Consider the following 14,697-nt stretch of genomic DNA (forward strand, 5'->3'; position numbering starts at 1 on the left):
GGGGGCGCGCGGCGTTCCCGCCTCGCGGCGGCGCCGCGCCTGCGCGGGCGGTTTGAAGGCGATGGCGGCTGAGGAGTCCCGCGGGTGAGGGAGGGAAGCAGCGAGGGAGGGGGCGCGCGCATCCCGCTGCCCTTCTCACCTCGCGYTCTGTCCTTGCAGGGTGTCGGCGCTGGCGGACACCTCCGGTGCGCTGGTGGCGGCGGGCGGCGAGGCGTCTGGGCAGAAGCGGAAAGGTAGGCGCGGGGTGAGGAGGGGAAGCGCGCCGAGGCGGGTGGCCTGGCCTAACTCCCCCTGCCTCTCTTCCAGGAGGACGGGTCGTGAAGTCTCGCTACCTGCATTACGATAAGAAGGGAAACAAACAGGTACTTAGGCTCCTGGCTGGAGGGGGGGGGGTGTCTTGGCAAAGGCTAGAAATGATCCCAAATGACAGTTTGGATGTGAGGGAGCCATTATTTATTAACAAATAGATACAGACTGGAATGGGAACTTAAGACTGTCCTCAGCYGTCTTGCAAAGCGCTAAGATGCATTAGGATAGTAGTTGTTTGTTTGTCCTCATCCAAATAGAAGCAGAATAATATTATTGCTTGTAATTGCTGCTTATGTTCAGTTTTATCTGTTCTTGGTTGTCAGGCGAGTTCATCAAGTTCKTTTACAACTTCTGCTACTAAACCATCTGGAAAAGGAGGGAGCCAACAAAACAGATCAGTTCTTCCTCAGAAGTGCAAAACTTCTGGTAGGTTTTGCCAGAATAACTTAAAAGTTGTTCTTTGAGGACCTTTATTTCTAACCTGTAGAACTCCTCACAACTCAAAAGATGTCTCGAAGAGCTGATGTTTCGTATTACTTTTAGCACTGATACTTTTATGAAGATGTATGCATGGAGAATGAAGATGCATGAACTTGATGTGGGTTTGGGAGTTATAAACTGAAGTGCATTAAACTCTTGTCTTTCTCACAGAATACTAATCTAGAATTGAGTATTTGACAATTGAGTTGTCTAGAATAAGTATATCTCTTACCTTGTCTGCAAAACTGGGCTATTCTTTCAATATGGCCTCTTTAATTGCTGCAGGTTTCTCTTTAATCTTTACAATAAACTAATTGTAAAACACCACAAGTCCCTGAGTGTATAGCTATCTGCAAAGCTGTCCTTTTTTAATTCTTTTGCAATAATTGCAGTTAATGTGAAAATCCCGATTTACTGTTCGCACTTAAGTGTCGTTGCTTAGCTGTGAAATGTTTGAAGATAAGTTCTGAACTACTTTGTTTTGTATATAAGGTACACTTATAAAAGTTCTCTTGATGCTGCTATAAGTTAGTGAAAAGGTATACAACTGTAAACTTGTGCAGAATCTGTTCTAGTTATTTTAGTCTGATAACAGCTTCTTTCTGTAGATGTTGTCCCTCGTTCATTAAATCAGACCAGCTTTGAGAAAGGTGACTTACAATCCACTTTATTAGATGAAGATAAAATTACTCGACCTGACCTTGATCTTTCAGCTATTAATGGTAAGCACCACCCACATTCGCTTTCTTATTTTATTATTTTTAGTTTATGATAGTGTAACTTCATTATTAGTAACACTCATGGTGTATAGTATTCACATGAAGATACTGTTAAAGATAAACAAAGGTAAATCTTATTTTTAAATGAGCATCATTAAGCAGAGGTATTGAGGTCTTTGGGGATTAAATTATCCTCTTGATTTTGAAAGTCTTTTGGGTACTCTTTTTTGAGTTTGAGGTGTAATATTAAAGAACAAAGCATCCTCAAATCTTCGTTTCTACCACAGATGGGTTTTAATCAGCCCTTCTAAAAACTGTACCACATCTATCTGTAACTGTCATGTAAGGCTGAATATCAGTATAAAATGCTTATATGAGCCACGTCTTCTCATGAATATAATCAGAACCAGAAGCAGAGCACAAATCTCTTACTGGAACACACAATCATTTCAAAATTCTCTTTACCTTTGAACTTGATGGTATGTTGTCTTGCTTCATGCATCCTGGGGAAAAAAAAGAGTAATAATGTCTCTCTTGTTCTGATGCAGACAAAAGCCTCCTCAAAAAGACTCCTAGTTCAAAGTCTATTTGCAAAACAGGTACAAGGACAAGTGGAAAAAAACAAAATGCGGTGAGTCTCACTGCTTTATCTTAAATATTTATTTTGAAATGTACCAAATGAGTGTTTTCTCGTTATCTCTAATCTTGGTAACAAAAGTTAAGGTTTCCAGGATGATGTAAAGCCTTATGGCAGAAGTCAGATGGTAGGTCTGTTCTACTGCTAGTAGGACAGGTATAAATCTCAACAACACAGGCTGAAATTTTGCTTCCATCACTTGTGGTAGAGAGTCTGCTCAAGTTGAAGCGTTTGTTCATGTCAGTTCTTGTATTCCTGTCTGTACTTTTTAATGATATCTTATTATCTTTAAATTGTCTGACACTTTTTCACTAGAAATTAACAATGACTCAACCTAATTCTGAAGTGCTTTGTAACACAGCAATGCATTCCATATAACACTGAAACTTCAAGTTCTCTACAAGTGTCTTGAACATCTGCTGAAAATGCTATTAAAAGTTTGGAACAATGAATAAATAAGCCAGTTAGGTATCTTTAATTAACATGCAATGTTTAAAAACTCAATCTTTTTCATACATCTGACTTGTTGATAATGCTGATTATGGGCACAAATTAGATTTCCAATTATTTACTTGAATGCTGAAAAAAAATGTTTACTGAAATTGAACTAGTATTTTTTTTGTTTATTCTATTTATTTTTTTTTAAGAAATCTGATTCTGATGTTCTGAAGAAATGGCTGGCATCTCAGACACTGCTTTTAACTTATCTAAGAGTGAAGGTGAGAGTCAGTTAATTATTTGATACTTCAGATAAAAATCAGTCAGCTCTTCCTTATCAAGTTCTATGCATTCTGATCCATAGAAGTTAGATTTTTATGATTTTACGTGTTTATGGCTGTAGAACTGCACAACTTGCTTTGAAAACTCCTGGAGTGAATTCTGTGCCAGTTTGTTAGACTGATGCCAGTTCTTCATGAAATGGGTGGAGGGTGCAGAAGTTTTAGGAAAACTGGAGGTGAGAATGTTTATATTTCAAAGGTGTAGTGATTACTTTGTTCACTTAGTGCTGAATGTGTATAATTTTTCTTTACAAAAGTATCAACAGGGATAGGGGGAGAAGATGGAGAGGCTTTAACTGAAAGGTACTGTGCTTATTGCAAGAGGTCTCTAATTCCCTAATTGAGGCTATTTGAACTCAAATCTGAGGCTTTCATGTGCTGCTTCAGAAAATGTTAATTAGTTACATGTAGCATCATTTTAGTTATGAGTATTTTTGGATTTAATAGGCAGGGAAAAACCTTGCCAAGCTGGAGGAAAAAACGGAAGAAAACCTGCTAACGTTGTGTGAAGAAAAGGAGAGGAAACAGGAAAAGCTCTATGAGTTGAAGCGTGAATTCTTGCTTGAAGAGCGAGAGCAGAAGCTTGAAGATGTGTTGAATAAACAGGTAGGCTTTATTACAGGTCACACTTCCCCTATGTTTAAACAAGCTCTGTTATGAAATAGTCCTTTCTTCAGACAGATTCTTTGGCCTGCTGGTATAGAATTTTATGCATCTCTAAATGTCTACTTCCTGTTGTGGCACATTATGCTCTCTGGTAACCTAAACAAATACCTGTCACTTTTTTTTTTTTTTTTTTTTTTCCTACTCCACCTTGTGGATAGGCAGTAGGCAGGAGGGAGAAGTTAGAGCTGTTAGGCAAGGGGAGCAATAGTGCACCAGCTGCCGGAGCAGCTTACAGTTGATGCAGAAGAGACATTAAGTGGCTTAAAACTGCATCAACATCTTGCAGTTTTGCAATTACAGTTATCATGGCTAGAGCTGAGATGCTAACTCTTAGATGAGAGGTGAGCACCTTCTGTCCTTTATCTGTCTTATTTTTATATATTGGACAACAGTWATTCTGATCTTGCTGTAAGAAGACAATTTTCTGATAACTTTCTTAATAATAAATTATCTTAGAAGCTAAAGCCTCCCATCTTTCTCAGTATTTTGTTTGTTTTATTATGTCAAATTGAAAGGATAGTATTGCTGGAATACTTAATTTTAAGACCTAAACTTTTGTTTGCTTTTAACAAATATGCAGTGCATATTTGCTGATTTGCAATTTGCAAAAATTAAACAATGAAGACTTTTGTCTCTTGGTGAATACACTATATCTGCAGGCCAAAGATCAAAGGCAAAGGATTTTGTCAGCTATATTTCACTGTAGGAACTACAGTGAGAATGAAACTGGTGTTGACCTAGGTATTTTGAAGTGATAGAATAAAACCTATTAAACAGTAGAATAGGTAACACAAACGAATTCTTCTATCAAAGAGCATTTCAATGTGATACTTGTTTGTTTTTTTCCTGTATTGAACCAGATTTGAATCACAGTCTATAGGGTTATAAGGCAGATCATGCATTCTAACCGTAATACTAAAACGGCTTGTCTGTGGTGAAGTGGTAGTTCATCATGTATTCTTTTCAGATGGAAGTACTTGCTCCCCTTGTTCCCGTCTGTGAACAGTTTAAAGAGCAATATAAAAGCTTTGCAACTTCCCTGGATGCCACTAGACACGAATTACCTGTGAAGAATATACACATAGAGGGAGATACACTAACATATCTGGGTAGGAAAACTTGAATTTTCAAATTTACTTTCATAAATAGTGTTTTTCAGTCTGCTAAAATGCTTACATCGTTACTGTTGGATTTATTTATAGCCATTGGATGAATTTTGTATGCCGCTCTTGTGGTCTGTATGGATACCAGGCTGCAACATTAGCCATGTGTTTTGCTATGAATAATTCTTGTATCTGTGTACTGTTCAGGATTTGTATCTGATAGCAGGAAAAATGGTTTTTAAGTTAGGGCCGTTACATCTTCTTTTAGCAAGTTTCTATCTTTTTTTTTTTAATGCTTTCCCATTCCTCTTTCTCCTTTCTTGTTCCTAATGCATATGCAAGTTGTACAGTTGTAGTATCTTGATCTTTTTATTTGTTTGTTTCTGTGTTTGAGGGATATAGCCATATAGAAAGACTTGCTTGTGTTTTCTGTAAAACTAGAGCTTAAGTATATTGCATGATATCTTGAATCAGTGCGTTTGCTTAATAAATCTGTACCTGTGGTATGTGCTGAAGTCTATGCAAAAACTTTCTAACTATTGGTCTGTTTAGCATCAAGAAAGCTGATCTTAATAACCTCTTGCTGCAGTTAATCTTCCTAATTCAAATTAAATAACTTGGCTTTCATAATTTTTTTGTTACGTATTTGTGAATGCTGATCAAGCAGTGGTTTTTCCAATATCTGGTTCRCTTATCTCTGGTTATTCCAACTATTCAGCTGTTGAGTAATCTTGCATTTATTGATGCTACTGTGCATTTCTGAGTGATGTTTTAAATGTCTTCTATATTGTAGATGAACTGCAAAAGCATTTAACTGTCACACAGGAGCTTCTGACAGAAGTTAAGCCTAGCTGTGCAGAAGAAAATGCAAAAGCATCCCCTGTACTGAAAGAGCTTAAAGAAGTCTTTCAGGAGCTGGATAAAGAGCTTCAAAGGTATTTACAAGAATCGAGTGAAAAGACTCTCCAACTCAATATTCAGACAAACCTATAGATTTCAACTTTTGAATTCAGCGTGTGTATTGGAGGATTAATTGAGAGAACTGTTAGCACTAAGTTTAATTCTGTTTGTATTCAGAGAAAGGTTTCTTCTCTGAAGGTAGTGTCAACAAATACGGAATATCACTGAGAGCAGGAGGAAGAGAGGTAATATGATCGATYTCCTTTCCTCCCTTCCTGAAGAAGAGGCTACAATTCAAATCTTTGAAGGCCAGTAGATCCTGAACCCACGCACCTATCTTACTGTTCTACAAACTTCCTCTTCTGCAAACTCTTGCTATTGAGAAGCAAATTCTTAATTTACATTTTTCTTCTGGTTATTGTAGAGTGGGAGAATCTTGTGAATCTGCAGGTACGTGGCCTTTGTGCCTAAAAGGAAATTATGATCCTCCACTGTAACTGATTTGGTCTGCTTGGTTTGTTCTAGGAGCTTCACACAAGTGCAGAACCTGTCATTTGAAGTCAGTAAAGAAGTTTCTCTGCATAACCAAAGAATATGCGAAGAGAACTATGGACTAGATGCTGTGAAACGTTGGTACTTCAACTAAACTTTTACTGATAGGTGGGTACTAAACCAGTGCCAACAGACTTGTTATCTTTTTACTTCTTGTTTAAGTAAATGACTTGTCCAGCTTTTCAACAATACCAGAGTATGAAACCTGCAACATATATGACTAAACTCTTCTGCATGCTGTCCTGTGAGGAAACATCTTTTTTCAGATGTGAATTCTCATTCCCGTGGCACTTTCTTCATCATTTTTCTCCTTGACAGCACTGAAAGGTAAACAGTAAGAAATGCTATTCTTAGCAAGTATTGTTTATATGCTTTTCTTGTTTTACCATCTTGTATCTGGCTTCAAGTGCACTGACTTGCATTTCTTTCCAGAGTAGTTTTCCTTAAAGGGCAACATATCAGAGTATAGATGTGGAATTTTGCATGTGGTACTGTGCATTTGATAATCTAGTCAGGAGATCTGTAGGATTGTACAGCATGAGCCTTGATCATTCAGTGAGCAACTTCTGCAGGAACTCTGGTTGTCCCTTGTTTCTTTATTTGGCCAGAGGAAAAGCTAAATGGGTAGCTAATAGTGAGTCTGAYGAGTGGGAAGAACCTGGTCACTTGTGACAGTAAAGTTTGTTTTTTTGTCACTTAATTGTCTTGGAAACAAATTATTTAAGTCTGATATGCTTTCCTATTAACTTGACACTTTTTTAAGGATCTATAATTTCATTTTATAATAAAAATTGTCTTTCACTGCTGTACTAATAGCCTTCATTTTTGAATATTTTCATTTATCTCCTGCAGAAGCTTTTGTTTCTATCTGGGCTTGTATAGGGCTAATGCTAAACAATATATGCAGTGATGGGTTTATAGGCATTAACTAGTCTGAATGGCAAGCCATATCCTACTGCATTTGAAGTGCTGAGACCAGAAGATTGTGAATGTGGAGAGAAACCTCTAACCTAAATACTAAGCAAGTGCCTGGATGAGAAACAGAAAATAGCTGTTATGAACATATATTCCAAGTGTTGCATTCCACCCCCTGCCAACATACTTTCCGTTTTTGTAAGTGGAATGTGTGTAGCTGTCTGAAAAACATGTATCCCATATTATGTACCCGTGGAACTTCTTTCTGTGATGGTTTTTCAAAAGCTCTTCTTTGTATTGTTTGGATACTGGTATGTTTCTGGGTTAAGCTGTGTCTATCAATTTCTTTTGCCTGCTCAAAAAATGTTTGGAGCATTCCCCTTGCACTATTTGAAATATTCATAAACTTCATAAATGTTTCAGGTTTTGTTGCTGGTATTAAGGGTCTAGCTAGATTCTGTCTCCTCCTATTTAAAAATAGTATTAAATTAAGCAATGGTAACTGCATCAGTAAGTTGAGCAGTGTACTAGATGAGAAGTAAAATAGCTATTAAGAATCTTTGTGTATAACTTTATTGTTGTTATTCATAGCAATTTATCTGTGGGCTAAATTTGGTTTAATAAATTTATTCCAATCTATCCATTGGGAAGGCAACAAGTAACTATAAGATAGTTATCTGCTATCCTCAAGTCTCTGCTTCCTCAAATGTGTTGGGGTTACCTGTGTGTACTGCTGTTCAGGCCATGAATCATAGATGCTGCAAACAGCAGGATCATAGTCCTGCTATGAGTTGCAGCTATGAAGTTGGCCACAGGAGGAGAACTTTGCTAAACAGACAATTCTTGAGTTAGTAACAAGTTGGGAGGTCTTTTTATGTGTTTTTTTTTTGTTTTGTTTTGTTTTTTCCCTCCCTGGGTAAAACTCTCAATAAAGGTTCATRTATAATGAAACCACTGGTTGGGCAACTGTTTTTTTCGTAGGTTAGGTTAATTTCTAAGCTGTCTGTCCTCATACCTTTAACCTACTCATCAGAAATACGTCATTCTGACACTCAAATTGTACTTAGAAAATTAAGAGGGTTCTTAAATTTGACAGGAGAGGGATGTAATAAAAAGTATACTATTTTGATAATTTTTTCTTTGCACAGATACAAGGCAGACGTGTTTCTCCTAGAATTTCATGATGTTAGAACTCATTGCTTTCTGTGATTACTATTCTTAAAAAAAAAAAAAAAAAAAGTAAATAAATAAATACCTAGTTTTAGGAAATACTTGACTCCTAAATTAAACATATCCTTTTCAGTCAAGTGACTTTACACCATTAAGATACTCTAGTATATATACCAAAATATTACTTAAGCAACTAAAATTTTTTTTAGAAGTACTTTTATTTCTAAGTAATGCGTAGTTGATCTTAGGGACATAGTTTCTATCTAAAGAATAAGTGTGCATGCTCCAATTTTAATAATGTTTTGTAAACCCTTTTGCTCTCCCCTTTGGAGCTGGAAGAGGTCTTAGGTAGTTTCAGCTTCCTTCAGGACTTTCTCACTCTGCTCATTGATACTATGAAGTGGAATACTACTCATTCGCTCCCCTGAAGAAATGTGTGCAAGGGGATTCTGCTCACAGTGGTCAGAATTAGAGGCTCTTAAGTCTTTTGGTGCAGTAGTTCATCTCTGATGCTGCAGGTGGCAGTCATTATCTATACAAGCAGAGTGGGAGTCTACAGTTAAAGGAGCTAAAGGCCAAATGCATGTACAAAACAAAGTGCTCAGGGATGTGTTACTCATTGTTTCAGAAGAGTAACAGACAGTGTCTTGATTTGAACATTCTGGCTGTTCTTTTCCTTAAGCTGAACTCTTGAATAAGTCTTTGTACAGATGGTAGAACAAGCGTTAGATACAGCAGCTCAGCCTGTCTAAGGAAGGAATTTGTACTGTTTTGAACTGAGTCTTTTCCATTTTGATCTGCCTGCATATTAGTTGTAAGTGGCTTCATTTTGGCTCTTTGAAGAAATAAGTGTTTTAGCGTTTAATGTCTATGACTATTTTAAAATGCAAGATCCTGTTACAGTTAAGACTGTACAGACAAAAAAAGAAAAAAGACTTCAGGATCACTGGAACAGGGGCTAAGCAGATATGACACCACTTATTTTGTATTTTCCACTTATTTTCTGGAAATGTTACATATCTCAAAAGCTCTGAGTCTGGTAGGAATCTTGAACAGCTTAAGAGTGGTAACAGMGCTCTTTACTGGTTACCAGTCTCTCTTTTCTCTTGCACCTAGAATTAAGAATGTTCCCTTTCTGATATCAATGTACATTTAGGCCTGTTCTGTCTGAACTAGTGCAGTATTTAATACCTATGTATTCATCCTTCAGACCAGAAGTTCATATTGTTCAAATGATAGCAGCAGTGTGTCCTAAGGTTTTTGTTAGCTTGTTTCATTTTTGTTTTCTTCCAAAGAGTAAAGACAACTTTAAACAAGCCAACTAGCTCTGAGAGCCTGGGTGGAGGGAAGACTGAGAGTGCTAAGGGGGGAGGGGGACAAGCCACAGAGATGGAGATATTTGTCTTCTGCAAAACTCTGCTGTATTAGTTGTCTAGAAGGCCACTGGCAAAGACCATTTTAAACTAACTTTGCATTGTGCAAATTGCCCTGCCTGGATTCTGATATCTCTTGGAAAGGTCTGACCACTTTCTCTGAGTTAGGCTGGTATTGCCTGTCTCTATACCAGCTCAGAAAGGCTGAGTCAAAGTGTTTTTTTGATGCAATTCCTGTGCTCCCTGTGTTAGGGTCATCAGGGGTCAACATAAGGGAGCATCCCTACTTGCCTGTGGTGTGCTATAGTGGAGCTGCAGCCCAGGAGATAATTGAGGCCTGTTTGTCTCTTCACCTCCAGCCCCCAACACTCTAATTCTTTGTTCACACTAGCTGCAAATGGAGCTGATTCTTTGCTCATCAACAGCAACTAAGCAGCTCATGACCCCAGCAGATGTTTCTGCATTTTAGGCTAATGAGAATTTACTGGATTACTGCAGTCTTCCCTGCCTTGGAGTAAATACTACTTTGTTGGACATCCGGAAATTCATACTGAAAATGATAAACAAACTTCTGGCTGGACTGTGATTGCCAGGACATGAAAAGAGTTCCACAGCGGCGGAGAATCTAACAGTTCTGAATTGCACCACTGAGCCACACCAATTAAGAGCATTTCCAGTGATTATGTGAGCATTCCTGTTCAACCCACAGAAATAATTTTAGATTGTTTCCTCCACTGCATTTGTGTGTGGTCTGTAAAACAAGCACAAGAGTGGAGGACTTTGTTTGCAGAATAGTCTCGAATGCTGCTCATCAGGTTCTTTTAAAATATCTCTGTGTTAATGTATCTGTAAGACCTATCCTGTTTCTTTTTCTGTGTATGTACAAGATCTATCCTGTTTCCTGTTATTTCAAGATTTTAAACATTATACATTAAGGGAACAAACACAATTTGCTTCTTAGAAGACATAGAAGACTTTTTGGTTTATATAGCTCACATATTTTCAGAGATGGCCAGTGTGATACCCAAACTTCATTTCTTGTTTTACTATCTACTTCATGCAAAAAAAGAAAAAGAAAAAKAAAAAAAGTGGTAGCTGACTGAACAGTAGAGTTTTCAGGATTATTACCCCAAAAGATACTCTGTTTGTGCCAGTTAGTCCTTTCAGCAGTCAATTTTTGTTGCATAGTTCTTCAGAATTTTTAGACAATGTTTGGTAATTGAAGTGGAAGACATGGAACTGTAGGAATACAGCGCTGATCCCAAGTCGATAAGCCATATGCAAAGTGATGCTTATCAGCTTTACTATAGAACAATATTAGTAAAGTTGTACCTCTTCTGCATATGGGCAGGTTAAGCATATTACCTGTTTACCAAAGGCTGTATAGGCAATACCCAAAGATATCAAGAGTCTTTAACCTCTTTTTGCTACCTTCTCTGCCTTGAGAAATTAAAAACAGCTTCACTTTAACTGAACAAAATTAAATTTTTCAAGTGAGTATGATTCATGTGATTAAAAAAGGTTCCTCTAACCAGTCCTCTTTATCAAAGGTTCCTCACACCTTCAGCAAATCTGATACCCTCCTTAACTGAACTGCAAAGCTATTACAGATAGACTTTTTCTGTAGATTGAGAAAAAGGAATAATGACTTCCAATTCCTTACAGAACAAAGGTCACAGAATCATTTAATAGTTAGCAGAGCTAACTTCGAAGTAAATTAGATTGCTTAAGGCATTTTCCAGCTGAGTTTTGAATAACTTGAGTGGAGATTCCACAGCCTCTCTAGGTCCCTTATGATTTGTACATAAAACTTCCACCAAATGCTAAGACCATGCACAACTTCTATTATATCAATCATATGTGGAGCCTGTAGCAAATTACAATTCATTATAATAGAAGACAACTAAAAAGCAATTTATTAAATGCACAAATGACAGTCACTTGCTTCTGATTAAGCACATTCCTGTTCTAAATGAGTATCTGCCCCTATTAATGGTTTCTTAGTACTATTTCAGTCATTTGATAAGAATTTAAAATACAGTATTACACTGAGAGTTCAGTTTCTTCTGTTCTGGTAGATGAATAATAGGCATTTTTTTCAGAGCTGTATAATAATCATATTCTCACTATCACTGTGTGCTGCTCAGATTGTATTCTTATTTTTGAATGAACTCTTTAATCGATCTATCCTGATAATTTTGTTCTAGAGGTGTTTGTATTCCCATGAGGCAGGATCACTCTTGTTTTTACCAGTGTGTATCAGAACTGATAATGTAGTTACTGTAAAAAGACATTATTGCTGGTGAGCTTGGGTTAGTATGGCAAAACCAGTAGACACTTACTCTGCAGTTAGCAGTTTCTACATTAGATATCTATGTTTGACTAACAGAAAGGAGACTGTTACAGAAACATAAAAAAGAGAGAACAAAGCCAATGGTTAAAGAAGTGGGTGTGTTTTTTTGCCATGAATATAGTGCTGTAAAAATTAACTAAGACCTTATTCTTGTCCCAGAGTTTGGAATGACTGACACATGTTTTTCCATTGGGAGGGAGGGGAAATAATGATTGTGGCTTCCCTTAAAGCTGATGATGAACTACTTGTCCCATTTTCTCACTTACCTTCTTTTGAAATTTAGTGAGTACAGGATTTAACAGCAGGAATAAGTCATTAATAGCTCTGTTTTTACTGCAGCACTTTATTTATACAATATGTGCAAGTGTTTCCAAAATCTTCTAATATGTGAATATCCGTCACCACTTCTGCCTTACTGTGATCTTGGGCCTGGACATCTCTGTGACAGGTTAGAGCCGTAACACTCTTGCTGAGGCAGCGCACTGGAATTGGGGTAAGCACTGATAAACCTACCACTTGATTCTTTTGAGTAATCTTACTGATTCAAACCTATATGAGGAGGAAGGGGCACAAAGGGGGGCACAACTGGGAATAGCAGTGCTCAAAGCTTTTCTAGAGCATGGTGTTATCTATTGTTTGACCAGTACCTGTCTAATAATTGTTGCACATGTAGTTTAATCTATGCAGTAGTAGATGGGACATGGGAAAAACTCTTCTCAAGAGAAAAATGATGGAGAGAATGGTTTTGCATAGATCTAACTTACATGTTTGTACAATTTAGATGTATTCACACCTTGCTGTATAACTGCAAGCTCTTCTTCACCTCTATGACATGCCAGTATAGCCACATGAATTCCACACCCACTTTCGACCTGGACAAGTGCCTGAGATTCCTAAAATTTCATGAGGAGCAGAATTCCGGTTTTTGTAAACGACATAAAAATCTGAACTATGCACAGTGCAAGCGGTGGCTGAATATGGCCCATAGATTTGACTGATGAATAGTTTTTATACATAAGCAGTTCTTACAGAACTTCCTTTAAACTCCTAACCATTACCAGATGTGGGTTGCAGGCAGCTGCTGGAATTCCAACACCTGTTGCATCACACTGAATAGGATTCATTTTGGCAGGCACAGAAAATTCCATTTCAGTAACTAAATAGTTTGAAATGATATCTAAAGCCTCCTTTTTTCAGACCAAGCTGATTCTAGCCTTATTTACAGGATAGCACATACTTTCATAATTAGAAGACAGCTTGCAGTCTTTAGAGGCTGTAATTGACTGATATTTCTTATAGTCAGTAAATATCAAAAGGAAGTTCGTTAATTAGGGTCTACGGTTGTCTGATATTTCTTATGATCCGTAAATATCAAATGGAAAATCCTTAGTTCAAAAAAAGAGAAAAATCCTTTTATAAGAACAATGATAAGAAAAAAAAAAAGCTATACTCCAAATAGTGGTAATTTCTAGCTGTGATTTCTGAAAAGTAGGACTATCCTGTTTAGTATTCAAGAATGTTATGGTGTTACATTGAATATGGTGGAGCTCCGCCTTAGAAATATACTCTGTTGCATACCTCAATTCATTGCTGGATTATTTTGCTTCTTCAAGTCCATACCCAGAGGCTTTTCAAAGATGAAATGTGTACCAATTTGGATGACTCAGAATGGATGTTTAGTGGCACTTTGCAGTGAGTTTTTGTGGTACCAGCCTCCTAGATCTTGGGCACAAGAGTTTATAAGGAACCATTTGCATGTCTGTTCTGTGTTCAAGTGTGGATGATTGGGATAAATGTAACAATAGCTATTTTTTGAAAACTTGATGCTGTTTCAATCAAAATTTACCCCATCTATAGAACTAGTATCAAAGTCATTATATTGATAATAGCAGCTATTGAGGTGTTGTGCATCAGCTGTAGATGTTACAGTATGAAAATGAGAGGTGTTTTGTTTTCATTTTGCCCTCCTTATTGTCTTTAATAAAAGACTTTCAAAGTGCTCTCAGGTATTACCCCTAGGAAGGAGACTAACGTTAGTTACTTTGTAGGTGGGAAAATTGAGGCATAGTAGAAGGCTGTATGGATGTTTCTGAGAAAACAGTGAAGCTGAAAAAGAATTTGAAATTACCAGGTTTTGCTTTGTCAATGCATACTTCAATCTAGTTTGTTTTAATGAAAAGATTTCCCTTTTAGTGTACTTCATAAGTTGCTTCTCATAAGGTTTAGCCGGTTTGCTTGGAAATGATCTCTATGGGTCTAAATTTTAAATGAGCTTGATTTAGTTCAGTATGCAGCAGTACGAAAGAACTCACTCGCTTCAATTTAGACACTTGCTATTTCCATTACGAGTTGAGTCTCAAAGGCCAATCTGTGTTACAAAACCCAATGGGTTTTTTWAATCAAAAATATCATAAGCTATTTCAAATGAAACCTAGGTTTGACAGAATTGGTGCAAGTGAGTTACAATCACAACTGTGTATCATGGTTGCATTTAGTATGGAGAAACATAAAATTAGTATGTGTAGAAAATGTGTAAGAAAAAAAATAAGCTCTTAAAAATGTCATTATATTTAATTTCTTATAAAAACAGTATAACGTCAGTTGAACTGACGTCACCCTGTAGAGTACTAGTGCAAGGTTTGTGAAGAGTAGTAGTATGTATTAAGTAATTAATGCAGTCTAACAAAATATCTGTCTCCTTACTGATACTGCCTCGCTTACATCCTTGACCATCATAGCTA

At 37.1% G+C, this 14,697-nt stretch overlaps 1 protein-coding gene across 4 annotated transcripts; it reads left to right on the forward strand.

The window, feature by feature from the left end:
• The first annotated feature begins 49 nt into the window (after positions 1 to 49).
• HAUS8 (HAUS augmin like complex subunit 8) lies at positions 50 to 12,445 on the forward strand. 4 transcript variants are annotated; one of them, XR_014896890.1, is made up of 13 exons: positions 50 to 84; positions 160 to 233; positions 307 to 362; positions 633 to 735; positions 1,398 to 1,511; positions 2,057 to 2,139; positions 2,793 to 2,864; positions 3,372 to 3,530; positions 4,558 to 4,699; positions 5,487 to 5,628; positions 6,119 to 6,253; positions 10,073 to 10,287; positions 12,296 to 12,445. XR_014896890.1 is itself a non-coding variant. In XM_085313637.1 (12 exons), the coding sequence occupies exons 1-11, from the start codon at positions 62 to 64 to the stop codon at positions 6,237 to 6,239; spliced, it is 1,089 nt and encodes a 362-aa protein (XP_085169763.1). In that variant the 5' UTR covers positions 50 to 61; the 3' UTR covers positions 6,240 to 6,253; positions 12,296 to 12,310. The 4 variants fall into 4 exon arrangements, 3 of the variants coding, with proteins under 3 accessions (XP_085169763.1, XP_085169762.1, XP_085169761.1); XM_085313637.1 differs by lacking the exon at positions 10,073 to 10,287 and having other exon boundaries at positions 12,296 to 12,310; XM_085313636.1 differs by lacking the exon at positions 12,296 to 12,445 and having other exon boundaries at positions 10,073 to 11,213.
• The last annotated feature ends 2,252 nt before the right edge of the window (positions 12,446 to 14,697 follow it).

The sequence above is a fragment of the Rhea americana genome, unplaced genomic scaffold (assembly GCF_003343005.1).
Source record: "Rhea americana isolate MKP2758 unplaced genomic scaffold, rheAme1 scaffold_390, whole genome shotgun sequence".
Classification (NCBI taxonomy): domain Eukaryota; kingdom Metazoa; phylum Chordata; class Aves; order Rheiformes; family Rheidae; genus Rhea; species Rhea americana.